This window comes from Physella acuta, unplaced genomic scaffold (assembly GCF_028476545.2).
Source record: "Physella acuta isolate Inbredline_101_S28 unplaced genomic scaffold, ASM2847654v3 ptg000405l, whole genome shotgun sequence".
In the NCBI taxonomy this organism is placed as follows: Eukaryota; Metazoa; Mollusca; class Gastropoda; family Physidae; genus Physella; species Physella acuta.
This window is the reverse complement of record NW_026731924.1, coordinates 189,381-216,719: the sequence shown is the minus strand read 5'-3', so window position 1 is coordinate 216,719 and position 27,339 is coordinate 189,381. Positions and strand designations below refer to the sequence as shown.

General features: G+C 41.1%; 2 protein-coding genes across 2 annotated transcripts; both read left to right on the top strand.

The window, feature by feature from the left end:
- The first annotated feature begins 1,191 nt into the window (after window positions 1–1,191).
- LOC131942404 (heat shock protein 70 B2-like) lies at window positions 1,192–7,195 on the top strand. Its single transcript, XM_059302269.1, has 2 exons — window positions 1,192–1,247; window positions 4,351–7,195. Exon 2 carries the CDS (start codon window positions 4,351–4,353, stop codon window positions 6,193–6,195), a length of 1,845 nt encoding a protein of 614 aa, XP_059158252.1. The 5' UTR covers window positions 1,192–1,247; the 3' UTR covers window positions 6,196–7,195.
- A 4,582-nt stretch (window positions 7,196–11,777) lies between these two features.
- Window positions 11,778–26,099, top strand: LOC131942434 (heat shock protein 70 B2-like). The gene is made up of 4 exons (XM_059302325.1): window positions 11,778–11,891; window positions 23,379–23,427; window positions 23,587–23,690; window positions 24,877–26,099. The coding sequence occupies exons 3-4, from the start codon at window positions 23,607–23,609 to the stop codon at window positions 26,038–26,040; spliced, it is 1,248 nt and encodes a 415-aa protein (XP_059158308.1). The 5' UTR covers window positions 11,778–11,891; window positions 23,379–23,427; window positions 23,587–23,606; the 3' UTR covers window positions 26,041–26,099.
- Window positions 26,100–27,339: the final 1,240 nt, after the last annotated feature.

Genomic DNA, 27,339 nt, shown 5'->3' with positions numbered 1-27,339 from the left:
TCATGAATATAATAATAATTTCGGTTTTGTCTACGTATACTAATTATAATTATGTCTGCATTTGTCTACATTAAGTATGACAGATTTTGAAAATAAGCTAAACCTGTTTGAACTGCAGACTTACTGCAAGTTACCCCCGAGGCAGAGGCGTGGCGACCCTTCCAGGCGCCCGGGGACAAACTTTCAATTTGTCGCCCCCCACCCCGGGACAAACTTTGAGAATTAAATATTTTACTTACAAGTGAAATTTCATTTATCTATCTGAAATAGTACTCAAGTTCTGGGTTTAAAAAAAAATTTAAAGTAGAAAAAGTCCCACTTCCCGTTATCGGAAATCGCTCAAAAGCTGATAAGGATCTACGATTTTAATATAATACTTATATATGAAATTTCATCAAACTCGCTGTAACGGTACTCAAGTTATCGTGTTTACAGACACACATACACACATACACAACCATACAGACATACGGACAAGATTGCAAAACTATGTTTTTCCGACCCAGGGAGGTGTAAAACGTCGAGATGTGCAAAAATCTCGATTTTTTTTTTGCACGATTACAAGACTTTCTCTATATTTCGTATATACGAGAAAGTATAAAGAAGTAATACAATTACTAAAAGATAATCGCATTGATTAAAACCATTTTAAATACGATAATTATTGTGCCGTAGGTTATCTTGTATGAGAAAATTTTTTGGTATATTTGGTCGATGATATAATTTATCCTAATGTATTTTATCCTGAGATATTTTGTCATTGAGTTATTTTGTCTAATGTATTTTATCCTGAGATATTTTGTCATTGAGTTATTTTGTCTAATGTATTTTATCCTGAGATATTTTGTCATTGAGTTATTTTGTCATTGAGTTATTTTGTCTAATGTATTGTGGTTGAGATTACTTGTCTTATGATCATTTGTCATTGCTATATCCTAATACTATGTACTTTTTTTTTTCTAGAATTTATTAAGAAAATCTCGGTGTTCCTTTTTTGGAAACCTATTGCAAAGTGAGTAATTATTTTTTTCTTTCTGCTTATTTAAAACATTTTGATAAGTGAACGAAAAATAAAATTTAAATTATGAAGAAATTTTGAAAACGTACACTTTTTCGAAACCTTAAGCTTGGTAAAATTACTTTTTATTAAGTAACAATTAATTTTCAGACTAAGAGTTGTTTGCCACAATGTGTGCCTTTGGCTATTTCCTCCACCCCATCCGAACCATCACAGAGACACACTACAGGTGAGTTGGTCAGAGACACACTACAGGTGAGTTGGTCAGAGACACACTACAGGTGAGTTGGTCAGAGACAATCTACAGGTGAGTTGGTCAGAGACACACTACAGGTGAGTTGGTCAGAGACACACTACAGGTGAGTTGGTCAGAGACAAGGACACAATACAGGTGAGTTGGTCAGAGACACACTACAGGTGAGTTGGTCAGAGACACACTACAGGTGAGTTGGTCAGAGACACACTACAGGTGAGTTGGTCAGAGACACACTACAGGTGAGTTGGTCAGTGACACACTACAGGTGAGTTGGCCAGAGACAAGGACACACTACAGGTGAGTTGGTCAGAGACACACTACAGGTGATTTGGTCAGAGACACACTACAGGTGAGTTGGTCAGAGACAGAGACACACTACAGGTGAGTTGGTGAGACACACACTACAGGTGAGTTGGCCAGAGACAAGGACACACTACAGGTGAGTTGGTCAGAGACACACTACAGGTGAGTTGGTCAGAGACACACTACAGGTGAGTTGGTCAGAGACAGAGACACACTACAGGTGAGTTGGTCAGAGACACACTACAGGTGAGTTGGTCAGAGACACACTACAGGTGAGTTGGTCAGAGACAGAGACACACTACAGGTGAGTTGGTCAGAGACACACTACAGGTGAGTTGGTCAGAGACACACTACAGGTGAGTTGGTCAGGGACACACTACAGGTGAGTTTGTCAGAGACAGGGACACACTACAGGTGAGTTGGTCAGAGACACACTACAGGTGAGTTGGTCAGAGACACACTACAGGTGAGTTGGTCAGAGACAGAAACACACTACAGGTGAGTTGGTTAGAGACACACACTACAGGTGAGTTGGTCAGAGACAGGGACACACTACAGGTGAGTTGGTCAGGGACACACTACAGGTGAGTTGGTCAGAGACACACTACAGGTGAGTTGGTCAGAGACACACTACAGGTGAGTTGGTCAGAGACACACTACAGGTGAGTTGGTCAGAGACAGAGACACACTACAGATGAGTTCGTCAGAGACACACTACAGGTGAGTTGGTCAGAGACACACTACAGGTGAGTTGGTCAGAGACACACTACAGGTGAGTTGGTCAGAGACACACTACAGGTGAGTTGGTCAGAGACAGAAACACACTACAGGTGAGTTGGTCAGAGACACACACTACAGGTGAGTTGGTCAGAGACAGGGACACACTACAGGTGAGTTGGTCAGGGACACACTACAGGTGAGTTGGTCAGAGACACACTACAGGTGAGTTGGTCAGAGACACACTACAGGTGAGTTTGTCAGAGACACACTACAGGTGAGTTGGTCAGAGACAGAGACACACTACAGATGAGTTGGTCAGAGACACACTACAGGTGAGTTGGTCAGAGACACACTACAGGTGAGTTGGTCAGAGACACACTACAGGTGAGTTGGTCAGAGACACACTACAGGTGAGTTGGTCAGGGACACACTACAGGTGAGTTGGTCAGGGACACACTACAGGTGAGTTGGTCAGAGACACACTACAGGTGAGTTGGTCAGGGACACACTACAGGTGAGTTGGTCAGAGACACACTACAGGTGAGTTGGTCAGAGACACACTACAGGTGAGTTGGTCAGAGACACACTACAGGTGAGTTGGTCAGGGACACACTACAGGTGAGTTGGTCAGGGACACACTACAGGTGAGTTGGTCAGAGACAGAGACACGCTACAGGTGAGTTGTCCAGGCATGTACTTTCCCACAAACGCAACGAAAAAAAAATCTGTCACGTTATTTCAGCTCCAGATTTTCCTGGTAGCTCTAGTTTTTGTTAGTTGCAATCATTTGTTTTCTCTACATAAGTCCGACTCTATTGACCGTTACACAAACCCCGGATCTTATTCTACACCTACCTCTGTTATTCTACACCTATCTCTGTTGTTCTACATCTACATCTGTTATTCTACGTCTACATCTTTTATTCTACACCTACATCTGTTATTCAACATCTAGAACTATGTTTCACACCACCCTACCACCGGAGTACACCTCCTCCAAATATTATGTTACACCACATGCAACAATTTAAAAAAATTAAAGTACATGTTCAAACTAAATTTTTCGTCACTATATTATGCATATATCCATCAAAACGATTGTAATAATTTTTTTAAGGATTTGTTAAAAATTATGCATTTAAGGGTTAAAATAAATTTAAAAAATGTAAAAAAACGTCGGTAGGACTGCTATAGATATAGATGTTTGGAAGGGAAGAATGTTTGATTTGATGTGTCTTAATTAGTTGTTCTTGTATTCGAGTCCTTTCTTCCCCATGTTAGATTACAAGAGCTTATATTAACAGCAGAGGTTTCCCGTAGAAGCGATTATACATTAAACTAGGTTTTGGTTTAGACATATTTCTCCGGGGGTGGGGGGGGGGGGGTTATTAAAGTATATATTTTCTGAATTATTTTTTCTATAAGCAACTACATTAAACGTTTAACCCTGCTTTAAAATAATTTACCAAAGATTTGTGAATAGAACTGGCATCCTTGGGGTGCAATAATATGATTGGCTGCAGACCCGATCAAATCTCCCGTTAATTTATCTGACCAAACTGGTCTAAACTCCGGTTAAAGTGTCTGACCAATTTGGTCTAAACTTCGGTTAAAGTGTCTCACAAAACTGGTCTAAACTCCGGTTAAAGTGTCTGACCAATTTGGTCTAAACTCCGGTTAAAGTGTCTCACAAAACTGGTCTAAACTCCGGTTAACGTGTCTGACCAATTTGGTCTAAACTCCGGTTTAAGTGTCTCACAAAACTGGTCTAAACTCCGGTTAAAGTGTCTGACCAATTTGGTCTAAACTCCGGTTAAAGTGTCTCACAAAACTGGTCTAAACTCCCTGTTAAAGTGTCTGACCAATTTGGTCTAAACTCCGGTTAAAGTGTCTCACAAAACTGGTCTAAACTCCCTGTTAAAGTGTCTGACCAATTTGGTCTAAACTCCCTGTTAAAGTGTCTGACCAATTTGGTCAAAACTCCCGGTTAAAGTATCTGACCAATTTGGTCTAAACTCCCCGTTAAAGTGTGTGACCAATTGGATGATTTCAGATGCCAAAGCAAGCGCCAGCCATTGGGATCGACCTAGGGACGACCTACTCGTGTGTGGGGGTGTTCCAACACGGCAAGGTGGAGATCATCGCCAACGACCAGGGCAACAGGACCACGCCCAGCTACGTGGCCTTCACCGACACGGAGCGTCTGGTGGGGGACGCCGCCAAGAACCAGGTGGCCATGAACCCCACCAACACCATCTACGACGCCAAACGTCTCATCGGCCGCAAGTTCACGGATAAAACGGTGCAGGGTGACATGAAACTTTGGCCTTTCAAGGTCGTGGAGTCTGAAGGTCGGCCGAAGATTGAAGCGGAATACAAAGGCGAGAGGAAGCTCTTCGCTCCGGAGGAGATCAGCTCGATGGTGCTGACCAAGATGAGGGAGACGGCCGAGGCGTTCCTGGGGCAGCGAGTGTCGGATGCCGTCATCACGGTGCCGGCCTATTTCAACGACTCACAGAGGCAGGCGACCAAGGACGCTGGCGCCATTGCCGGTCTGAACGTGCTGAGGATCATCAACGAACCAACCGCGGCAGCGCTGGCGTTTGGGCTCGACAAGGGCATGAAAGGGGAGAGAAATGTCTTAATCTTCGACCTGGGTGGCGGCACTTTTGATGTCAGCATTTTAACCATCGACGAGGGCTCGTTGTTTGAGGTGAAAGCGACATCAGGCGACACCCACCTGGGAGGGGAGGACTTTGACAGCCGTCTGGTCAGCCATTTTGTGGAGGAGTTTAAGAGGAAGCACAACAAGGACACGAGCGGCAGCGCCAGAGCCATCCGCCGTCTGCGGACATCCTGCGAGCGCGCCAAAAGAACTCTGTCTAACAGCACTGAAGCCTCCATCGAAGTCGATTCTCTCTTTGAAGGAATCGACTTCTACACAAAAATATCGCGAGCCAGATTCGAAGAGCTGTGTATCGATCTATTCCGATCAACGATCCAGCCGGTGGAGACGGCCCTAAAAGACGCCAAGCTGGACAAAAGCAAGATCCACGAGGTGGTGCTGGTGGGAGGCTCCACCAGGATCCCCAAGGTGCAGAAACTTCTCTCGGATTTCTTCAACGACAAGGAGCTCAACAAGTCCATCAACCCGGACGAGGCCGTGGCCTACGGGGCGGCCGTCGAGGCGGCCGTGCTGACTGGCGACCAGAGCCAGGCCATCAGGGACGTTCTCCTGGTGGACGTGGCGCCCCTCTCCCTGGGGATCGAGACCCACGGCTCAGTCATGTCCGTGCTGGTCAAGCGAGGCACAACGATCCCCACTAAAACGTCAAAGCTCTTCTCGACCTACACAGACAACCAACGCGGCGTTAATATCATGGTCTTCGAGGGCGAGCGCTCAATGACCAAAGACAACAACCTTTTGGGGACGTTTAAGCTGAAGGGGATTCCCCCCGCGCCCCGGGGGGTGCCTCAGATCGAGGTGACGTTTGATATCGACGCCGATGGCATCCTGAACGTGACCGCCCTGGACAAGACCACGGGCAAGTCTAACAACATCAAGATCAAGAACGAGAGGGGGAGGCTGACGCAGGCGCAGATCGACAAAATGGTGGCCGATGCTGAACGCTACAAGGCCGAGGACGAGAAACAACGCGATCGGGTCGAGGCCAAAAACCGCTTTGAGAATTATATTTTTAGTGTCAAGCAAGCTGTGGAAACTGTGGGGGAGAAACTGTCAAAATCGGATCGCAACACGGCCTTGACCGCATGTAAGGACGCCCTGGATTGGATGAACGCCAACACGCTGGTCGAGAAAGAGGAGTTTGAAGACAGGCTCAAGCACCTGCAGAAGATCTGCTCACCCATCATGACCAAGCTCCACCCGTGCTCATAGAGTGGTTGCTCAAAGCAAGGCGGGCCCACGGTAGAAGAGGTGGATTGATGGATCACACGATACGTCATTTAGCCGTCCACACAATACGTTTAGCCGTCCATACAATACGTCATTTAGCCGTCCATACACCACTCCGCACAATACGTTTAGCCGTCCATACATCACGTCAATTTAGCGTTTCATAGAACCCGTCATTTTGGCCGTCCATATACAAATGTCATTTTAGCCGTCCATATACAAATGTCATCTAAGCCGTCCATACATCACATTTTAGCCGTCCACACACACATTAAGCCGTCCACATACCACATTTAGCCGTCCATACACCACAGTTAGCCGTCCACACACACATTTAGCCGTCAATACACCACAGTTAGCCGTCCACACACCACATTTAGCCGTATATACACCACAGTTAGCCGTCCACACACGACATTTAGCCGTCCACACACCACATTTAGCCGTCCATACACCACAGTTAGCCGTCAACACACCACATTTAGCCGTCCATACACCACATTTAGCTGTCCACACACGACATTTAGCCGTCCATACACCACATTTAGCTGTCCACACACGACATTTAGCCCTCCATACACCACATTTAGCTGTCCACACACCACATTTAGGCGTCCATACACCACATTTAGCCGTCCACACACCACAATTAGCCGTCCACACACCACAGTTAGCCGTCCACACACCACATTTAGCCGTCCATACACCACAGTTAGCCGTCCACACACACATTTAGCCGTCCACACACACATTTAGCCGTCCATACACCACAGTTAGCCGTCCATACACCACAGTTAGCCGTCCATACACCACAGTTAGCCGTCCATACACCACAGTTAGCCGTCAAGACACCACATTAGCCTACAATAGTTGAGCGATACTTAGGCCTACAGCTACAATAAAAAAAATGTTCATACACATTAATTACCATCAAATCTAGAATGAACAACTTGATTCATCTACTGAACGCTAAAAAGAAAGCAAGTTCTCTTTTTTTTTCTAGAGTTTTAGTTGTGTGAATTAATAGTTAGTTTTTTTAATTGAGTGAGTTTTAGTTTTTTTTTAAATCGAGTGAGTTTTAGTAGTGTGAATTGAATGAGTTTTAACTGTGTGAATTGAGTGAGTCACGCACTGACACACATATTAACACACACACTGACACACACACTGACACACACACTAACACACACTGACACCAATATGACCTAACATGACCTACCACGTGACCTAACATGACCTACCACAGGAGAAAGATTGACAAGACCTTCTTCTGCCGGGTTCACAGCTAAATTCTAGCCGTCCATTTTTAAACTCCGGGTTCCTGCCGACACCAGGTAGGTCAAGGCCACCTGGGAAAGGTGTTGGGGAGGGTTTGGTGAAGAATATTTTTTGCGGGTAACTTTTCGGTGAGCGGAGAAAAAGTCACGGGAAAAAACCACAGAAAAAAAGTCACAGTTTTTGCTAGAAAAAAAAGTCTCAGAAAAAATGTCACTATTGAAATATTTTATCGGAAAAAAAGTCACAGAAATAAAGTCACAGAAAAAGGGAGAGAGAGAGAGAGAGAGTGAGAGAGAGAGAGAGAGAGAGAGGGAGAGAGAGAGAGAGAGGGAGGGAGAGAGAGAAGTAAGAAATTGCAAAACTATGTTTTTCCGATTTTTTGCACGATTACAATACTTCCTTTATACTTCGTTTACGAGAAAGTAAAACTGCGAGGTCATAGGCCTTGACTCACAATAAATCGGTCGGGTACAAGGGGCGGCAAGTCTGAACCACAGACTGACGAAACAAGTAATAAATAAAAACACATTATTTACGTAAGGGGAATAAAGTTAAAAAAAATTCATAAAAAACGTTTTAATAACAAGCTTTTATGTAATGATGCACTAAAAAGTAGAAAATAAATTATACACTACTATTTAAATTACTATAAAGAAAAGCTTATTATTAAAACGTTTTTACAAGCATTTATTTAACTCACTTCCTCTGTCGACAGTCTGTCGACTGTCTGTCGTCAGTCTAGATGGAAACGCAGGAGTGAAAATTCGGACAGTTCTACTTGACCGATCGATACGATTCACAGTTGGCACGTGGGTCAAGACATGAAGACAATGCAATCTGAATCTAAATTTGACTTAATTGGATGCCTAATTAATTTTTTATGAATTAATTAAAATTTGGACCGAATTAGTAGGCATGTCTATCCAACCACACCACATACGTCATCACGTTCAATCAGGTTTAATAGCTGCGCTATCACGTTCAATAGACGCGCAATGGTTTTTAGTCTTGTAACACTATTGCAAATAAAACATGTAAAGTACTGAAAAAAAAATTCATAAAAAACGTTTTAATAACAAGCTTTTATGTAATGATGCACTAAAAAGTAGAAAATAAATTATACACTACTATTTAAATTACTATAAAGAAAAGCGTGGGTCTCTTCTCAAATATTAGTAAAGGTATCCAATAGGTACTAAAGTACTAAAAAACCCACGCTTTTCTTTATAGTAATTTAAATAGTAGTGTATAATTTATTTTCTACTTTTTATGCATCATTACATAAAAGCCCCGGCCTACAACCTCGACCGGCAGACGTTCGGCTGGTGCAACCACCCGCACAGCGCCGCCAGCGGTGTGGGGTACGCCTAGGGGTACCAGAACCCTCACAGACCCCACCCCCACACCCACACTCGATGCACCCCTCTAAACCACATAGCTACAACCCTGCCCCTCATAGTTTTGCCACAGTTCAACGCTTCTCTAGTAAGATCAGAGTCATTTTGTTTTATTACAGTTTTATTACAGTACCTCTAGCCCTGTTTGTACAGTTTTATTACAATACATGTAGCCCTATTTGTAATTAATGTAATTATTTGCTATAATTTTTTATGTCTCTTGTATTTATTTGGATGTTTGAAGCTTAGTTTGAAAAATAAAACAAAGCAACACCAGAACAATCATGTTTTCAAGTGTGTTTTATAACTAGCAGACTCTACTGCCAGAATACTGTTCATACAATCATGACAGAAGACAATCATACAAGAACACAATCATGACTTTTTATAAATTCAAAGTAGAATAAACCGGGAGTGATCTCCCCAAAACTTTCTCGAATATCTATATATATAATTCTCTTCTGGGATCAGTTAGAAAACAAGCTGCAAGCGCGCCTTTGCAGTCCCCTCTCTTCCTCTCTATCACTATCACTACCACCCCCACCCCACCCCCACATTGTCTGGTGAGCGGTGTTCACTCTGTTTACATTTTACAATCATAGAGACGGGTTTGGTGATGGCTATTAGGGGCAGATAATTTAGTTTGAAACGATTTTAAACTTAGAGGAGGTAACTAAGAGGAGGCTGCTTTCATGTGGGGGGGGGGGGGGGTAAGTGATTTTAAGCAAATATTTTCAATGGCAGCATTGGTACTGTCGAATTCACAAATTATAAATTACTGAAAAGTAGAAAAACAACAACTAAATAGCGGCGTATGATACGCAGCGGGTCGGCTCGTTCTTATATAAAATAACAGGGGATGGGAACTCGGGCTATAGACATGATTTTTAATCCATTTTAAATACTTAAAGTTTTTAAAATAGAATAAAATCTCGTAGACAAATTAATTGCACACCAAGTGAACGCCAAATAAAAAAGCGCATAATAGTGCGCAATATTATTAGTACTTTTAAAATTTACATTAGTTTTTTGAGAAATCGGAAGTAGCGTTAATTACTACTTCCGGTCAACGGAAATTACTCAAAATTTGACAGAAGGTAGAAAATTAGATGTTTTACTTACATGTGAAATTTCATTTATCTATCTGAAATAGTACTCAAGTTATAGGCTTTTGAAAAATTCAAAGTAGAAAAAGTACCACTTCCGGTTATCGGAAATCGCTCAAAAGTTGATACGGATCTACGATTTTGATAAAATACTTATATATGAAATTTCAGAAAGCTAGCTGTAACGGTACTCAAGTAATCGTGTTTACACACACACACACAGACACACACACAGACACACAGACATACAGACAGAATTGCAAAGTCCAGTTTTTCAGACTGGATTACGCATACAACCTTTTAATTTTGATAAATCTGGATTGACAATTTTTGCCCGATTAAAATAAGTCCTCTATACTTCGGATGTGAAGAAGGACTGAGGTGTAATACGGTGAAAATTGTTAAAATTTCAATTTATTTTTGTGCACGATTACAATACTTTCTCTATACTTCGTATATACGAGAAAGTAAAAAGTACCACTTCCGTTTATCGGAAATCGCTCAAAAGATGATCAGGATCTACGAGTTTGATAAAATACTTATATATGAAATTTCATCAACCTAGCTGTAACGGTACTCAAGTTATCGTGTTTACACACAGACACACGCACAGCCACACACATACGGACAAGATTGCAAAATTATGTTTTTCCGTATCAGTGAGGTGTAAAACGTCGAGATTTGTAAAAATCTCGATTTTTTTTTTGCACGATAACAAGACTTTCTCTATACTTCGTATATACGAGAAAATAAAAACGCAAACACTAACGCAATTATCAAAGCAAATCACAAACACAAAAGCAAACACAAACTGAAACATAAACACAAACACAACCCAAAATCAAATGCAAACACAAACGCAAACGCAAACCTAAACGCAAAAAAAAAATGACGCAGAACATAAACCTAAATTTTAATGCAAACATAAACTCATTGTGTTCACAGTATAGCCCGTGGCGCCAACTCACCTGATTCAACTTAGTAAGCGACTATGATACCCCATCTTATCCAAAGTCTTTAGAACTCTCTAAACTGAACGTAGGCGCCATAGCGCTCACGGTTAGATCCCCCGTGAACCAAATAGGACCCCGCTGCGCGCCGGAGGATGCTCGGATTCTATTTTGTTAAGGACTGTAGTAACCCTTCTTATCCATAGTCTATCAAACTCACTAAACCGAACGCATGTGTCATAGCGTTCAAGGTACGGCCCGGGGCGCCAATTAGCCCATGTTGGGGCGCCGGAGGACGCCCGGATTCGATTTTGTTAAAGACTATAGTAACTTCTCTTATCAATAGTCTATCGCACACACACATACAAACATACACACATACTCACTTACACATATACGTACATACACACACACAGACATACGGACAAAATTGCTAAACTATGTTTTTCCGACTCAGGTAGGTGTAAAACGTCCATTTTTGTGAAAATCACGATTTCGATTTTTTGCCTCTCTCTATCTCTCATCAGACAACGTTATCCCACCTACATTTATTAAAGCAGTTAAGCGAAGACAAAAAAAAATTAATATTGGTATTAATTAGCAGTGGTCCTAATTTGAGTGTTGGTTAAATTATTACACCATATCTGTAAAGGGTACGATTTTAGGAATATATTTTTCCTAAGCGAATATGTTTATCTATATTACACTTGCGCACTAACAAAAGCTTAGAGTTTTTCCAACTCAAATTCCTGTTATACCAATAAAAAGTCTTAACGCAAATCCAGTGCGCACTTAGAATAACACGGAATGAACACAATGGTAATTTTCTTCTTAAAACTATTTTGTAAGGGAAAAGTTTCCATCAAAACATGAAAAAATGTTTATCTACATCATTTTGGCCATTTTGTGTTGGCTAATCCTAAGTATTTTGTTGCCTATTGTTAATAGTAAGTTCCATCCGTTCTGCCGAAAATAATGTCGTCTTGTTTGTTGAGTTTTTAATCTATAATAATCTATATAGATCTAGATTCTAGACCTAGACCTATATAGATCTAGATTGTAGATTCTAGACCTAGACCTATATAATTCTCTTCTACCATCGTAGAGCTGGGTCGATTTAGTGACGACAATCATGGGCAGATAATTTAGTTTGTTTTTAAACGATTTGAAACAATGGGGAGGTAAATACAAGTTCTGCTTGATCTTCTAATAGTCTTATGTAAACACGGACGCTGCTCTCACGAAGGGGGGGGGGGGACTGTGGAAGGAGGCATGCGAAACAGTGTGTATCCGCAGAAGTATGCCCTCAGTCGCTCCTGTGTCCTCAGTTGCTTTGTTATATCCTACAGTCGTCTGAGCCACATTTCTCCCCGAAGCTTTGTTTTGATTTTTCCCCTTTGTTTCCTAACAATGGCCACCGCTTCACATATATTTCGTTGAGTCAACATGTCTTTCACTGTAGTCGAAGTTCCTTCATCAGGTAACTGTTATTTCTATTCTTCGCATATTTCTGGAAAAATTTCATCGACAAAACTGTTAATCTCGAACTTCGCAAGATGGCTGTAAGCTTTGTTTGCGAACATTGGGTTAACTATGGCGACGCCCTGTACGTTGTTCTTACTCAGTGAAGCACTGATGTTCCCCAACATTACACATTCCAACAATACTCTGGACAATAGCAAAAGAGAATTAGAAGAGGTGCAAAGGTGATCGGTAGAATGCCTGTTGTTGCCATTCACGACACCGAACGTTATTATCTCAGGCTTCTCCTTACCCGTTCCGTAAGCATCACGAGTTTCAAGCATCTACGAACTGTCAACGGCGTGGAATGTAACACTTTCAAAGAGGCGTGCCAACTATTGGGTCTTCTTAAAGACGAGAAGATATGGCATGATACACTTATAGAGGCATCTGAGATACGAATGCCAGCGTTTTTTTGCGACAACTTTTCGTTTTAATCTGTGTCTTCGGCGAACCACAAAACGTTCCACACCTTTGGGACACGCATAAACTCTCCCTTTCTGGGGACTTTCTCAGAACATATTCCACACGGACCGCTTGCATGCATGCTCTAGCAGAAATAAATGACATGCTTCAACCACATGGCCTCAACCTGCACAAATTACACCTACCCCTCACAGACATTATTCCGATGTGTCATTCATCTTCCGTCTTCGACGCTCAGGCTGAACACTCCCACGCTATGGAACACTACGACAAACTCAACACAGAACAAAAGCACGCTATGGAACACTACGACAAACTCAACACAGAACAAAAGCACGCTATGGAACACTACGACAAACTCAACACAGAACAAAAGCACGCTATGGAACACTACGACAAACTCAACACAGAACAAAAGCACGCTATGGAACACTACGACAAACTCAACACAGAACAAAAGCACGCTGTGGAACACTACGACAAACTCAACACAGAACAAAAGCACGCTATGGAACACTACGACAAACTCAACACAGAACAAAAGCACGCTATGGAACACTACGACAAACTCAACACAGAACAAAAGCACGCTATGGAACACTACGACAAACTCAACACAGAACAAAAGCACGCTATGGAACACTACGACAAACTCAACACAGAACAAAAGCACGCTATGGAACACTACGACAAACTCAACACAGAACAAAAGCACGCTATGGAACACTACAACAAACTCAACTCAGAACAAAAGCACGCTGTGGAACACTACGACAAACTCAACACAGAACAAAAGCACGCTATGGAACACTACAACAAACTCAACACAGAACAAAAGCACGCTATGGAACACTACGACAAACTCAACACAGAACAAAAGCACGCTGTTGACACTGTTTTTGACGCTGCATACACAGACTCCCGACCGCGACAAACCTGATTCTTCTTAGATGGTCCGGCAGAAACAGGGAAAACCTTTGTCTATAAAACCCTGATCCATACCATCAGAGCCAGGGGAGAACCTATGATCGTTGCATCTACAGGAATAGCAGCAACATTGTTACCGGGTGGACGTACTGCAAATTCGGTATTTAAAATACCGTTAAAGCTCACTACTGCTTCCACATGCAATAGCTCGCAACACGCGCAACATATTCTGCAATCCAAATTAATTATATAGGACGAGGTGCCAATGACACATGCATACGCATTTCAGGCAGTCGACAGGTTGTTACGTGATCTCACAGGTGAGACGCACCCATTTGGAGGGAAAACAATTCTATTGAGATTTCCGACAAATACTCCCCGTCATCTGCGTGGCTCCCGAGCACTCACTGTCGCCAGTTGCATTAACAAGCAACTTTTGTGGCGTCACATGCATGTACTTACACTGACGCCAGTTGCATTAACAAGCAACCTTTGTGGCGTCACATGCATGTACTTACACTGACGCCAGTTGCATTAACAAGCAACCTTTGTGGCGTCACATGCATGTACTTACACTGACGCCAGTTGCATTAACAAGCAACCTTTGTGGCGTCACATGCATGTACTTACACTGACGCCAGTTGCATTAACAAGCAACCTTTGTGGCGTCACATTCATGTACTTACACTGACGACAAATATGAGAGCTCTTCCTGACGAACAACCAGTGCCAGTGCCAGGTTATTTAGCGCCCTAGGCAAAAATTATTAACACGCCCCCCCCCCCCCCAATTTTTTAGGTCCCCATATTATATATATATATATATATTGTAACGTTAACCTTTCTATCAGCCAAATAGAAGGAGAACGTCCCCGGATTCTTTTTTCGGGGTCATATGCAAATGCCTTACGGCCTAAGTGGATGAACACTTAACACAACGACCACTAGGGCTCGAAATTAATGTCTAGGGGAGCTAGTGATACTATTGTAATTAACACTCATCCAATCTACATACGACCATTTAATCAGCGAACTCAGATGTGGCAAAACACAAAGATGAACTAGATAAAATATTTAATGTATAAAATATCAAAAACCCAACTTACACAATGTAGGAAAAAACACTATCACAGATTTCTACACTGTCTAAAGAACAGCTACTGGCCACACAACACTGCTGTAGCTTCAAGACTTACTTAGCGACAAGTAATATTAAACTAGAAGACTAAATCAACTGAAGAAAGCAAGGCACACACAGGTCTTAAGTACTCTCACGTTCAAATGGTCAGAGTCTATAGCCGGACAATATGGACGGCTGCCTGACTAAGGTAAAACGGCCTCGTAGACTTTTAGGTCAAGAAAAACTGCCTCGTGTTGCGAGTGTGCGGGGCAATTAAAGACTTCTGTGACAGGGGAGGTTATCCTCAACTCATGTCGCCATTGGTTGGGATAATCATCTGATCAGAATCATTCAATCAGATTTTAATGGAAATTTTCTATGTCTCAAACACCTTAATAAGTCAGTGGAAAAACCACAGGTGTTACACAATCATTCCATATAAGGAATTATACAATGTCAAAATAAAAATGACTCGACCTCAGTAGGTCACATCCCCTCCCTTTTTGGAAGTGACAGATAGGTTCCACAAAAAACATACATAAGGAACCAATCTGGCAATGAAATAACAAAAATGTTTTACAAATGTAGGCAATCAAAATCATAACACCAGATGAAAATATCCCTGAACATAAAAGGGAAGTAACTCCAACTTTTACAATTGGTGAAAGGGGAGTAACCCTTCAAAAGGTAATTATACATGAAAATTCCTCAAAAAAGGGTATTACAATTTTTCCATGAGAATATTAAAAGTGGTAAACCCGCCAGGGTAAGACCTTTATTTCAATGACTAGCTACAATATCAATTGAGTCATATGAGACATATTATTATAAAAGATTACATATAATCAAAAACCACCTTTAATTAAGGTTCACCTGAAAATAAACAAAATATTCAACAGGGTTGGAATTTTGAAAAAAATTCAAAACTCACACCACTCATTTTCATATGAGTGACACTCAAACAAAACCTGTTTATGGTCCTAATGAACCACAAAGCATGTCACATGATCAATGTGTGTAACAAGATTTTACATCCTTGACAAACAATCAGCCACAACATTATCACTACCCTTAATGTGTGAAATTTCCAGATTAAAATTTTGGAAATATAAGCACCATCTCAATATTCTTTGATTTGTCTGTCCTAACTTAGAGGTAAATTTCAGGGGATCATGGTCAGAAAACACTCTGACTGGATTGGTTGAAGAAGAGACATAGACTTCAAAATGTTGTAATGATAAAACCAAAGCTAAAGCTTCTTTTTCAATAGTAGAATAATTCTTTTGGTTTTCATTTAACTTCCTGGAAAAAAAGGCAATGGGATGGTCAATTCCCATGTTGTCTTCTTGAAATAGGACTGAGCCAATGGCTAAGTTGCTAGCATCAATGGCAAGTTTAAAGGGCTTGCTAAAATTTGGTGCAGCCATAACAGGAGCATTTGATAAAAATGACTTAATGGTTAAAAAAGCTTCTTGACATTTATCTGACCATTCAAACTCAACACCCTTTTTCAATAATGCAGTAAGAGGTTCAGCAATAGCTGAAAAGTTTTGACAGAACCGTCTATAGTAACCAGCCATCCCAAGGAACTTTTTGATCTCTTTACAATTTTTGGGAGGTGGTAACCTTACAATAGCATCTACTTTAGCTTCAATGGGCCGAACTTGGTTCGTTCCCACTTGATAACCCAAATAGGTAATTGAAGCTTTACAGAAATCACTTTTATGTAAGTTTACAGTAAAATTAACTTCAGACAATTTTCTAAAAAGGTCAGTCAATTGAACAATATGTTCTTCAAAAGTATTAGAAAATACAACTATATCATCTATGTAGGCCTCACATTGGTCTATGTCAGCAATGACAGAGTTAATGACCCTCTGGAAAGTTTGACCAGCATTTCGCATACCAAAGGGCATGCGTTTGTATCTATAAAAACCATTAGGGGTTACAAAAGCAGATATTTCTTTTGCACGGTCAGATAAGGGGATTTGCCAGTATCCTGAAAGTAAATCAATTTTGGAAATTATCTTAGCCTGACCAACTTTATCAATAACGTCCTCTATCCGAGGAAAGGGATAGGAATCAGCTTTGGTGAGCGCATTCACCTTCCTAAAGTCGGTCACAAACCTGAAAGATCCACCGTCTTTCGGGACTAGGAGACATGGGGAACTCCAGTTGCTGAAACTGGGCTCAATGATATCATTCTTGAGCATATAATCAATTTCATCTTTTATCAAAGCAGCTTTTTCCGGGTTAACTCTATAGGGGTGTTGTTTAATGGGTTTTGCGTCACCAACGTCTACATCATGAGGTGGAACCTTCGCTTCTTTGGGGACATCCCCAAAAATAGAGGGAAATGTCTCAAATACTTGAGACAATCTATGGCTTTCCTCTGTGGACAAATGCATAAGGTGGACATTCAAATTATCTAAAAAGGAAGAATTTACCAATTTTGGGGGTTTCAATTTATCATGTATCACATCATCAGAAACATTTGAACATACAGGTAAAGTAGTTTTAGCTGTGGATTGAAAATTGTTACAATTATCATAATATTTTTTCAGTGAGTTGACATGATACACTGTCTGTTTCTTTCTTCTGTCGGGCGTATTGACAACATAGTTCAAATCACTTAATTTTGAATGCACAGTAAAGGGTCCACAATATCTCAAGGATAACGCATTGTTCAGATTAGGTACTAGCACAAGAACTTTGTCGCCTGGATTGAATGTTCGTTTACAAGAACTCTTATCATACAGTTCTTTCATTCTAACTTGGGCCTTTCTTAAGTTCTTGTGAGCCATTTCGCACACGGCTTTCAGTCGAACGTGAAAATCGTCGAAGTTTTCCACAGGATGATCACTGGTACCTGTCCAACGTTCGTGTATCAGCTTCAGGGGGCCACGGACAGAATGTCCAAACACAAGTTGAAAAGGCGAGTAGCCTAAAGAGTCCTGGACACAGTCCCTCGCGGCGAAAATAATCCAAGGAACAGACTCATCCCATTGGGTGTTACTGTTAGCGAATGTCCTTAGCATGGTTTTGAGGGTTTGGTGGAACCTCTCAAGTACGCCTTGAGACTGAGGGTGGTAGGCTGAGCTGGTGATGTGGGTAACGCCTAGCTTGGCTAGCGCTTCCTGAAAATGGTGACTGGTGAAGTTGCTGCCTTGATCTGTTTGCACGATTCTAGGTAATCCAAAGGTAGTGAAGAACCGGGTCATGGCTCTGACTACAGTCTTTGCCTTAATGTTCCGTAAGGGAATCGCCTCGGGAAAACGGGTACTTGAACACATAAAGGTAAGTAGGTACTCGTTGCCCGCCTTGGTTTTAGGCAAGGGACCTACACAGTCCATGACGATTTTAGAAAAAGGTTCTTCCAATACAGGAATCGGACTCAAAGGGGCCTTAGGAATTGTCTGGTTTGGCTTTCCGGCCAACTGACAGTTCGTGCAACTTCTACAGTAACGCGACACATCTTTTCTCATTTTGGGCCAAAAGAACAGTTCTTTGATCTTCGCCGTCGTTTTAGTGACACCTGGGTGCGCTGACATTGGATGGTCATGTGCCAGCTTAAGTATTTCATGCCGATAAGGTGGAGGGATCCACAGCTGGTTTTTACCCAACCATGGTTCGGCCGGTGAGGCAATCACTGGTATAGCGCGACGAAAGAAAAGGCCGTTCTCGGCGAAATATTCTCCATCGTCAGATGATAGAGATTTTTCGACCGTTGCTTTGAGTTCCGCGTCGACTTGTTGAGCTTTAATGATGTCTTCCTGAGATATTCTCAGGGGTAAGCCCAGGCTTGTGTTCTCTGGAAGCATAGACTCCAGTTTGAGAGTCGAATTTCTTGACGATGATGGCGGGTGTGGTTCAGACGTGATGTCAGCCAATTGTTTGGTCTGGCTTCTTGTCACCGCACATGCAGGATACAGTTCATAATCATTATCTGGAACTGTTGACAAAGGGTCTGAAACCGTACAGGGGTATACTTTGCTTCCCGCAAGGTCATTCCCTAGAAGTAGGTGTACTCCTGGGACAGGAATACTATCTATCACACCTAAAATGACCTCACCTTCGACGAGATGATGTTTCAGGGCAAACTTGTGTAGAGGGACGACAGTAGATTTTGTCCCCACTCCCTGGATAATGGAAATCCTTCCGGTGTTCGTCTCTGGTGTAATGTCCATTGAACTTTTCAAAAGGAGTGATTGTGACGCTCCTGTGTCTCTTAGGACGGTGATATTCCGCTGAGACAACGGATCACCTGGTTTGCTAATGATGGCTTCGGCAATAAAAGATGAAAAGTCAACTTTTCTCGATCCCTCGAGATCGGTAGACTCGGAAGAAACTGGATGGTGGCGAGAACAGTCAAAATGTGACTGCACATAATGTGTGGAGACTTGACTACCTTCTTGCGGACACTTAGGATTAGAGTCCTTTAGAATTCTAGAGTTCATAGTTGAACTGGCTGCTTGAGGGGATAGAGCATAGTGCGCGGAAGTACGCACCACCTCTCTGTTATATTGGCGACGTTTGTAACAGTCCTTGACAAGATGCCCAGACCTTTTGCAGAACTGGCATACTGCTCGACGATTGAGAGTTGATCTTGGTTTCTCTCTGGACTGTGATGCCTTCAAATGTTGGCCAACAGGATGATTGCTGCCAAAAAGGGGAAGCACGGGGTTGAGGCGGTTTCCTGACACTGGTGGTTTCTTATGCACCAACATATATGTGTCAGCCGACTCAGCAGCCTTCTGGATGTCAGTTATCTTGTTATCCAGTATGTGTAGTCGTATCTCTTCAGGCAGGGACGATAGGAATTCTTCCCTTAGGATAAGTGACCTGAGTTTCTCAAACTCAGAAACTTCCTCAGAGTGTAGCCACCTTGAGAATATTTTCTCCTTTTCAAAGAGAAATTCCACATATGATTGTGTGGGTAACTTGCGGAGTGTTCGGAATTTTGTCCGATAGGCCTCGGGCGTCAGTGCGTAGGCCTTTAAAATGGCAGTCTTGACCAAACTATAGTTATTTTGAACGTCGTGAGAGAGTGCCTGGTATGTTTTTGCAGCTTTCCCAGTAAGGACAGAGCTCAATAAAGCAGTAATGGAAGTTTCGGGCCATTCACATGTCTTCGCTAAACTCTCAAACGAGTTAAAGAAAACGACCAAATCTGTTTCATCAAATTTAGGAACTAATTTCCCAAATTTGGTAATCACTTGCCCTACCGACAACTTTTTTGGATCTACCAGAGAAGTAACATCACTAACTTGACCAAACTCTAATTCCAACCTCCTCTTATCTAAAGCAATTTTAGCCTCTAACTCCTGTTTCTCTAGAGCACTTTTAGTTTCAAACTCCTTTTCTTTTAAAGCCTTCTCTAAAGCAACTTTCTCCTTCTCTAAAGCAATTCTAGCTTCTAATTCTACCTTCTCTAGAGTTTTCTCCTCGCGGAGCAACACACCAGCCAACAAACTTTCATCAAATACTCCTTCATTAATGAAATGAACAATAATTTTATCTCTCAACACCTCTGACTTCTGCGTAACAGAATAATCCAATTTCAATTCCTTAACAAGACTAATCAACACTTTTCTACTCAACTTTTCTACACCTTCAAAAGTAGGATTAGCCAAAAAAGACTCCATAACCCTAACTTGAAAATCACAACAAGCCTGGATTCTTTAAATTACTACACAGCGTTGGGCCGTGTACTTGACCTCTAAATGTAGGACGTGACACGTCTGCTTATTTGACCTAGATACTCTAGCCTGAGCGCGCGTTGTAAGACCACGGCGCTACACTAGATATAAAAACAACTAGACCCAACTAAACTTAGGGCTTAACTGATATAACCAACAACTGGAACGACAGATTAAATCTCGGCGAGACCCCACTTTGTAACGTTAACCTTTCTATCAGCCAAATAGAAGGAGAACGTCCCCGGATTCTTTTTTCGGGGTCATATGCAAATGCCTTACGGCCTAAGTGGATGAACACTTAACACAACGACCACTAGGGCTCGAAATTAATGTCTAGGGGAGCTAGTGATACTATTGTAATTAACACTCATCCAATCTACATACGACCATTTAATCAGCGAACTCAGATGTGGCAAAACACAAAGATGAACTAGATAAAATATTTAATGTATAAAATATCAAAAACCCAACTTACACAATGTAGGAAAAAACACTATCACAGATTTCTACACTGTCTAAAGAACAGCTACTGGCCACACAACACTGCTGTAGCTTCAAGACTTACTTAGCGACAAGTAATATTAAACTAGAAGACTAAATCAACTGAAGAAAGCAAGGCACACACAGGTCTTAAGTACTCTCACGTTCAAATGGTCAGAGTCTATAGCCGGACAATATGGACGGCTGCCTGACTAAGGTAAAACGGCCTCGTAGACTTTTAGGTCAAGAAAAACTGCCTCGTGTTGCGAGTGTGCGGGGCAATTAAAGACTTCTGTGACAGGGGAGGTTATCCTCAACTCATGTCGCCATTGGTTGGGATAATCATCTGATCAGAATCATTCAATCAGATTTTAATGGAAATTTTCTATGTCTCAAACACCTTAATAAGTCAGTGGAAAAACCCCAGGTGTTACACAATCATTCCATATAAGGAATTATACAATGTCAAAATAAAAATGACTCGACCTCAGTAGGTCACAATATATATATATATATATATATATATATATATATATATATATATATATATATATATATATATATATATATATAATTACTTTTTATACCGTAGTCATTCGTCAGGATACTTACATTTAATAATTATTAAGAGAAGAAATTGTGTTTTAATTCGCTTAGTACAGAACTGTTTTAATTAGCTATATTGGCACCTGCAACAATTAGTAGACCTAAGTATAAATAATTAAACCAAGTTTAGCATTCAATATGTTTTTTTTTCCAGAAACATAAATAGAAACCTACGATCTAGGTATCGGCCTGGTAACAGTGGCGGAACTACAGTGCCGCCAGACCCCGCAATGCGGGGGTGGGGGGCTCGCCATTTAGGGGCCCACAGCCGACCATAATTGAATTTTTTATAGTTAAACATATTTAATTTTCTTGCATTTCTGACTTGATGGTTTTTTTGTAAAAAGATTACTGTAGCTGCGGTTTGGTTGTCTTTATTCTATAGTCACCATCCCACGCTCTTGTATATTCTTTTTCCCTTTCTTTTTAAACCACTGTGAACACACGCTGTTTTCGGAAAAATTCTTTTGAAAAAAAAAATCAGTCCATAGCGTTGTGATTTTACAATGTAAAATGCAAGTTTTTTGGATTGTTAGAACTATTATTCTGTACTATCCCGTATTCTACAAATAATCATCAAGAATATAATAATAATTTCGGTTTTGTCTACGTATACTAATTATAATTATAATAACCCTAACCCTATTATAACCCTGACCTCCCCCCCCCCCCCGGGACAAACTTTGAGAATTAAATATTTTACTTACAAGTGAAATTTCATTTATCTATCTGAAATAGTACTCAAGTTGTGGGTTTTTAAAAAAAATTAAAATAGAAAAAGTCCCACTTCCCGTTATCGGAAATCGCTCAAAAGTTGATAAGGATCTACGATTTTAATATAATACTTATATATGAAATTGCGTCAAACTCGCTGTAACGGTACTCAAGTTATCGTGTTTACAGACACACACACATATACACACACACAGACATACGGACAAGATTGCAAAACTATGTTTTTCCGACCCAGGGAGGTGTAAAACGTCGAGATGTGCAAAAATCTCGATTTTTTTTTGCACGATTACAAGACTTTCTCTATACTTCGTATATACGAGAAAGTAAAAAGAAGTAATACAATTACTAAAAGATAATCGCATTGATTAAAACCATTTTAAATACGATAATTATTGTGCCGTAGGTTACCTTGTATGAGAAAATTTTTTGGTATATTTGGTCGATGATATAATTTATCCTAATGTATTTTATCCTGAGATATTTTGTCATTGAGTTATTTTGCCATTGAGATATTTTGTCATTGAGTTATTTTGTCTAATGTATTTTATCCTGAGATATTTTGTCATTGAGTTATTTTGTCATTGAGTTATTTTGTCTAATGTATTTTATCCTGAGATATTTTGTCATTGAGCTATTTTGTCATTGAGTTATTTTGTCTAATGTATTTTATCCTGAGATATTTTGTCATTGAGTTATTTTGTCATTGAGTTATTTTGTCTAATGTATTTTATCCTGAGATATTTTGTCATTGAGTTATTTTGTCATTGAGTTATTTTGTCTAATGTATTTTATCCTGAGATATTTTGTCATTGAGTTATTTTGTCATTGAGTTATTTTGTCTAATGTATTGTGTTTGAGATTACTTGTCTTTTGATCATTTGTCATTGCTATATCCTAATACTAGGTAATTTTTTTTTCTAGAATTGATTAAGACAATCGCTGTGTTCCTTTTTCGGAAACCTACTGCAAAGTGAGTAATTATTTTTTACTTTCTGCTTATTTAAAACATTTTGATAAGTGAACGAAAAATAAACAAATTTAAATCATGAAGAAATTTTGAAAACGTACACTTTTTCGAAACCTTAAGCTTGGTAAAATTACTTTTTATTAAGTAACAATTAATTTTCAGACTAGGCGTTGTTTGCCACAATGTGCGGCTTTGGCTATTTCCTCGACCCCATCCTAACTATCAGCCACCCTGGCTATTTAGGGGATAATTTCGATATTGACTGGGTATGTATATATATATACGTCTACATCTATGTTTTTCTAGATCTACATTTGTTATTCTACATCTACATCTATGTTATTCTACATCTACATAATCTATGTTATTTTACGTCTACATCTATGTTATTCTACACCTACATCTGTTATTAAAGATCTAGAACTATGTTTCACACCACCCTACCACCATATTACACCTCCTCCAAATATTATGTTACACCATATGCAACCATTTTTAAAAATTAAAGTACATGTTCAATCTAAATTTTTCTTCACAATATTATGCATATATCAATCAAAACGATTGTAATACATTTTTTCAAGTATTTGTTAAAAATCATTCATTTAAGGGTTAAAATAAATTTCAAAAATGTAAAAAACGGTGGGAGGACTGCTATAGATATAGATGTTTGAAAGGGAAGAATGTTTGATTTGATGTGTCTTAATTAGTTCTTCTTGTATTCGAGTCCTTTCTTCCCCATGTTAGATTACAAGAGCTTATATTAACAGCAGAGAGGTTTCCCGTAGAAGCGATTATACATTAAATCAGGTTTTGTTTTAAACATATTTCCCCGGGGGTGGGGGTGGGGGGTGGGGGTTATTAAAGTATATATTTTCTGAATTATTTTTTTTTATAAGCGACTACATTAAACGTTTGACTCTGTTTTAAATTTACCAAAGATTTGTGACTAAAACTATCGTTCTTGGGGTGCAATAATATGATTGGCTGCAGACCCGATCAAATCTCCCGTTAATTTATCTGACCAAATTGGTCTAAGCTCCGGTTAAAGTGTCTCACCAGTTTGGTTAAAACTCCCCGGTAAAAGTGTCTGACCAATTTCTAAACACCCGGTTAAAGTGTCTCACCAATTTGGTCTAAACTCCCCGTTAAAGTGTCTGACCAATTTCTAAACACCCGGTTAAAGTGTCTGACCAATTTGGTCTAAACTCCGGTTAAAGTGTCTCACAAAACTGGTCTAAACTCCGGTTAACGTGTCTGACCAATTTGGTCTAAACTCCGGTTAAAGTGTCTCACAAAACTGGTCTAAACTCCGGTTAAAGTGTCTGACCAATTTGGTCTAAACTCCCTGTTAAAGTGTCTGACCAATTTGGTCTAAACTCCCCGTTAAAGTATCTGACCAATTTGGTCTAAACTCCCCGTTAAAGTATCTGACCAATTGGATGATTTCAGATGCCAAAGCAAGCGCCAGCCATTGGGATCGACCTGGGGACGACCTACTCGTGTGTGGGGGTGTTCCAACACGGCAAGGTGGAGATCATCGCCAACGACCAGGGCAACAGGACCACGCCCAGCTACGTGGCCTTCACCGACACGGAGCGTCTGGTGGGGGACGCCGCCAAGAACCAGGTGGCCATGAACCCCACCAACACCATCTACGACGCCAAACGTCTCATCGGCCGCAAGTTCAAGGATAAAACGGTGCAGGGTGACATGAAACTTTGGCCTTTCAAGGTCGTGGAGTCTGAAGGTCGGCCGAAGATTGAAGCGGAATACAAAGGTGAGAGGAAGCTCTTCGCTCCGGAGGAGATCAGCTCGATGGTGCTGACCAAGATGAGGGAGACGGCCGAGGCGTTCCTGGGGCAGCGAGTGTCGGATGCCGTCATCACGGTGCCGGCCTATTTCAACGACTCACAGAGGCAGGCGACCAAGGACGCTGGCGCCATTGCCGGTCTGAACGTGCTGAGGATCATCAACGAACCAACCGCCGCAGCGCTGGCGTATGGGCTCGACAAGGGCATGAAAGGAGAGAGAAATGTCTTAATCTTCGACCTGGGTGGCGGCACTTTTGATGTCAGCATTTTAACCATCGACGAGGGCTCGTTGTTTGAGGTGAAAGCGACATCTGGCGACACCCACCTGGGAGGGGAGGACTTTGACAGCCGTCTGGTCAGCCATTTTGTGCAGGAGTTTAAGAGGAAGCACAACAAGGACATGAGCGGCAGCGCCAGAGCTATCCGCCGTCTGCGGACATCCTGCGAGCGCGCCAAAAGAACTCTGTCCAGCAGCACTGAAGCCTCCATCGAAGTCGATTCTCTCTTTGAAGGAATCGACTTCTACACAAAAATATCGCGAGCCAGATTCGAAGAGCTGTGTATCGATCTATTCCGATCAACGATCCAGCCGGTGGAGACGGCCCTAAAAGACGCCAAGCTGGACAAAAGCAAGATCCACGAGGTGGTGCTGGTGGGAGGCTCCACCAGGATCCCCAAGGTGCAGAAACTTCTCTCGGATTTCTTCAACGACAAGGAGCTCAACAAGTCCATCAACCCGGACGAGGCCGTGGCCTACGGGGCGGCCGTGCAGGCTACAATAAAAAAAGTTCATGCACATTAATGACCATCAAATCTAGAATGAGCACGTAGAATATTTGGCTCAACTTGATTCATCTACTGAACGCTAAAAATAAAAAAGTAAAAAGAAAGCAAGTTCTCTTTTTTTTTTCTAATTTAAAAATTTTTTTTTACAGTGATTAAAACGTTTGATGCAGCTTTTCTGTGTGTCGACTTGTGTTGAATAATTTTACGTTTCTACTTCCAAACTCAAAGAAATAACCCTCACACAGTCCCTCACACAGTCCCTCACACAGTCCCTCTCTCAGTCCATCTCCCCACACAGTCCCTCTCACAGTCCATCACACAGTAGAGCAGAGGCGTATCACCCATTGCGGTACCCGGGGAAAACTATTAATGTTACATGAGTTTTAGTAGTTTGAATTAATTGAGTTTCTGTTGTAAGAATTGAGTGAGTTTTAGTTGTGTGAATTGAGTGATTTTTAGTTGAGTGAACTGAGAGAAATTTTGTTGTGTGCGACGAGTAAGTTTTAGTTGAGTGAATTGAGTTTTTTGTTTTGTGAATTGAGTGAATTTCAGTTTTGTGAATCGTGTGAGTTAATTGAGTGTTAATTTTGTGAATTGAGTGAGTTTTTGCTTTTTTCATTGAGTGAATTTTAGTTTTTTTAAAAATCTAGTGAGTTTTAGTAGTGTAAATTAAATACATTTTAGTAGTGTGAATTGAGTGAGTCACACACTGACGCACACACGGACACACGCACTGACACACACACTGCCACACACACTGACACCAATATGACCTAACATGACCTACCACGTGAAGTGTTATGACCTACTACTTGACCTAATATAACCTACCATGTGACCTAACATGACCTACCACGTGACCCAACATGACCTACCGCAGGAGAAAGAATGACAAGACCTTCTTCTGCCGGGTTCACAGCTAAATTCTAGCCGTACATTTTTAAACTCCGGGTTCCTGCCGACACCAGGTAGGTCAAGGACACGTAAAGTGGACATCAAGAAAAGTTGATGGTTGATGGTGTCCACAATCGCCCTGTAGAATGTCTCTGTTCGGGTGACGTCATTCTTTTGTTGGTTTGTGGCAATCAAAATTAGCGGCGTTACCTGGGCAAGGTGTTGGGGAGGGTTTGGTGAAGAATATTTTTTGCGGGTAACTTTTAGGTGAGCGGGAAAAAAGACACGAAAAAAAAAAACAGAAAAAAAGTCAGTTTTTGCTAGGAAAAAAAGTCTCAGAAAAAATGTCACTATTGAAATATTTTATCGGAAAAGTCACAGAAATAAAGTCACAGAAAAAAAAAGAGAGCGAGCATCCAAA

Bases quoted from the DNA above. Each gene is read 5' to 3' on its own strand.
- LOC131942404 (XM_059302269.1), top strand. From the start codon at position 4,351: ATGCCAAAGCAAGCGCCAGCCATTGGGATCGACCTAGGGACGACCTAC.
- LOC131942434 (XM_059302325.1), top strand. From the start codon at position 23,607: ATGTGCGGCTTTGGCTATTTCCTCGACCCCATCCTAACTATCAGCCAC. The intron at 23,691-24,876 runs GTATGTATATAT...GGATGATTTCAG, and splicing joins ATAATTTCGATATTGACTGG to ATGCCAAAGCAAGCGCCAGC.